We start from the raw sequence: 3,353 nt of genomic DNA, 5'->3' as shown, positions 1-3,353 counted from the left end.
TCAAGTGGATGAATCAATTTGATTCCTCAAGTCCTAGTCAACTCCTAAAGGAAAGACTAGCTTTAGAGGCATTCAAATCAATTAGCAACTTCTAATTATCAACCAACAAAAGAATTAGATAACTCAAGAGTCACTAATTACTCTACCTAGGCCAAGAGGAACAAAACCTACACTAAAATCCAACCAAGCATTTCATCAAACACTTGGAAGGCACAAAAGAAAAGCAAAGCAAATTGACAACATGAATAGAATCTAACAACATTTATTGCAATGAATTAACAACAACAATTGAAAGAAACACATTTATTATGAATTACCTTGATTGAATTGAAAAAGAGTAGAAGAAACAAAAGTAGATCTACAACAAAACACAAGAGCAATATAAAGGAAATTGCAACAAAAGAATGGAAGAGAGATGAATGTAACTACAAAGAATTGAGAGATAGAAGTAGAAGAAAGCAAAGATTAAAACCTAGATCTAAGAACTAAACCTAATCCTAATTCTAGAGAGAAGTGAGAGCTTCTCTCTCTAGAAACTCTAAACTAATCCTAAGTATCTTCTATATGCTTCCCTAATTGATTCCCAATTGATTATTGATGCCTTCCTCTTAATCCTTCATCCTTTTATTCCTTTCCCTTAGCAATTGGCGCCAAAAATGGGTTCATAAACCCTCTCAAATCGCCAGGCACGTGTTGCATTAGTGAGGTCATGTGCCGTCATCGACGCGTGCGCGCATGGTACGCGTGCGCGTCCCTGGCTTGTTTTGCAATGTGCGCGCGAGCGCCTTGTGCGCGTGCGCGTGCATGGCCTAGATCGATTCTTTGGCTTTTTGTGCTTCTCTCCACTTGCATGCTTTCTTCCTTGCTCCCTTGATCCATGCCTAACCTTTTTCATCCTGAGATTACTAGCAAACACATCAAGGCATCTTATGGAATCAAAGAAGAACTAGAATTCATCAAAATAAGGCTCACAGGAGATTCTGAGGAAGCAATCTCTCAAGTGATTCAGCAGCTTAATGACAAGTTTGCACTAAAGATATGGGTGAACTTCACTACTTTCTTAGGATTCAAGTCACTAAGACTGATGCTGGTGGTCTAGTACTATCCCAAGAGAAGTATCTACCTAAGAAGGCAAAAATGGAGAACTGCAAACCTTGCCACACACCCCCTACCATCTTCGGTAAAATTCTCTGTCTTTGGTGGTTCAGTTTTCAAAAATCTAAAGCTTTACAGATCTGTTGTAGGAAGCTTGCAGCATCTCATTGCCACTAGTCCAGAACTTGCATATTGTGTAGGCAAGTTATCACAGTTTATGCATACACTTTTATATGAACATTGGAAGATGGTCAAAAAGGTTGCTGAGGTATGTCAGTGGCACATCAAGCTTTGGTTTGCACTTACACAAAACAAGTGTATAAAGTATTGCAACCTACAGTGATTCTGATAGGGGAGAGATTCAGATGATAGAAAATTCATTGGAGGCTTCTGTGTCTTTCTTGGAAGCAATCTTGTGTCATGGAGTTCAAAGAAGTAAGGTGTTGTTGTAAAGTCCAACATTGGAAGTGAATATAGAGCCATGGTTGACTTAGTTGCTGAACTGATTTGGATAAAAAATCTCTTGGTTGAACTAAGAGCCAAATACTTAACACCTTCATCAGTATATTGTGACAATCTAAGTGAAGTGTTATTGGCAACAAATCCAATTATACATTCAAAGTCAAAGCACTTTAAAACTGATCTACATTTTGTTCGAGATTATGTCACTAAGAAGGTTGTTCAAGTTAGCCATGTCTTTAGAATTGTGCAATTGGTTGATGTGTTGACAAAACTATTGTCAAATGCTGCTTTTATAGAGTTCAGGACAAAATTAATGGTAGAAAACTTGAAGAGGTACAAAATTACCAACATTCCTATCAAGCTCATCGAAAAATAGTCAAAAGAAAAGGTGGTAATAAAATAATGTAAAGAAGTTGAAAGAAAAAATAGCAGTAGCAGTGGTTATGATAGAACACCAGTAACAAAATTTCAAACAAATATGACAGCAGCAGTAGAATGGAATAGCAGGGGTCATGATAGAGTGTTCACAAATAAAGTCAACAAAATTAAAGCATTAGAAGAAAGGTTAATTAGCACGCGGGTCAGGCTAAATAGAGTTAGTTAGTGCTCAAGGTGTTGCTGTTAGTTAGTTTACATTTTTATTAGTTAGCTTACACCTCGCATGAGTTACTTAATTAGTTTAGCATGTGTGGTTTACAATATGATAGTTGGCTTACTCTTGTTATAAATAATTTGAGATTAACTGTTTCTGTAATTAATTCCCATTTCACACAAAATAGATCTCAGAATCAATTCTTTCTTTGCTTTTTCTTTACACTCTCATCGTTCAATTCTTCTTCTTTTTATTCTTTTTTGTTTGAGCCTGATATTTTTTAAATTTATTAAAAATTAAAATTTTATTTAATTAATGTGTTTTGAACATTATAATTTTTAAACAATAATTTTATTGAATAGAGAATAAAATTCTCTCATAATGCACACATACTAATACTCCACATACTTTATTGTGTTTAAGAAAAAATTTATATATAAAAAAGTTTTTGAAACTAACACTACATATCTAATATTGTAACTAATATTCAATATAAGAAAATAAATATTTAACACTCAATTAAAAAAATATGCAAAATTCAAATTCAATAAAAACTCGTCTTTAACAAATTTAATATTATTGGATTCATTTAATAGTTTACTATAATGTTGGTTGAAAATAATTGCTATATAACTGACATATCTCAAAACTTTTTTAAATATATATCTTAGGCGGTGAATAGTTTGCCATGAATCACTGAATCACGCCGCTTCTTATTTAAACCTAAACTAAACAAAGTGTGATTTGAAACGGTTGTATACTGGTAATGATAACTCCATGTTATTTGTTCTTATTAATAATATTTTAAGTAAGAGCAAAAGATTAGACGTACATCATTAAACTAATCAAATATTAAATAAACCAACTGATTTTAATTATATTGAAATCTATTCTGATCGATGACAATTCTTTTCGACTAATATTTTTTTCCTCTCCATTTCTCTCTCCTTCTTTCTAATTATTTTTGCGCATCCATTATTTTATAAAAAAAATACAGATAAACAATTACTAACTAGCCAATTTTAAGTAATTAATAATTATTAATTTTGTATTTTTAAAAAATAAAATTTAAATAATTATTAATTAATGATAATAATTAATGCTAATTAATGATAATTAATTTAAATAATAATTAATGCTAATTAATGATAATTAATTAGCATGGAGTATAATTCAAAAATACTTGTTGATTTATTATTAATTA

The 3,353-nt window shown here is 31.8% G+C and overlaps 1 protein-coding gene across 1 annotated transcript; it reads left to right on the top strand.

Annotated features, from left to right (window-relative positions):
- Positions 1 to 1,038: 1,038 nt before the first annotated feature.
- On the top strand, positions 1,039 to 1,534 carry LOC130981271 (uncharacterized mitochondrial protein AtMg00810-like). Its single transcript, XM_057904874.1, has 3 exons — positions 1,039 to 1,180; positions 1,245 to 1,363; positions 1,448 to 1,534. Exons 1-3 carry the CDS (start codon positions 1,039 to 1,041, stop codon positions 1,532 to 1,534), a joined length of 348 nt encoding a protein of 115 aa, XP_057760857.1.
- The last annotated feature ends 1,819 nt before the right edge of the window (positions 1,535 to 3,353 follow it).

Source organism: Arachis stenosperma, chromosome 5 (genome assembly GCF_014773155.1).
Source record: "Arachis stenosperma cultivar V10309 chromosome 5, arast.V10309.gnm1.PFL2, whole genome shotgun sequence".
Taxonomy (NCBI): domain Eukaryota; kingdom Viridiplantae; phylum Streptophyta; class Magnoliopsida; order Fabales; family Fabaceae; genus Arachis; species Arachis stenosperma.
The sequence above is the reverse complement of the archived record's forward strand: the minus strand, read 5'-3'. Positions and strand labels throughout refer to the sequence as shown.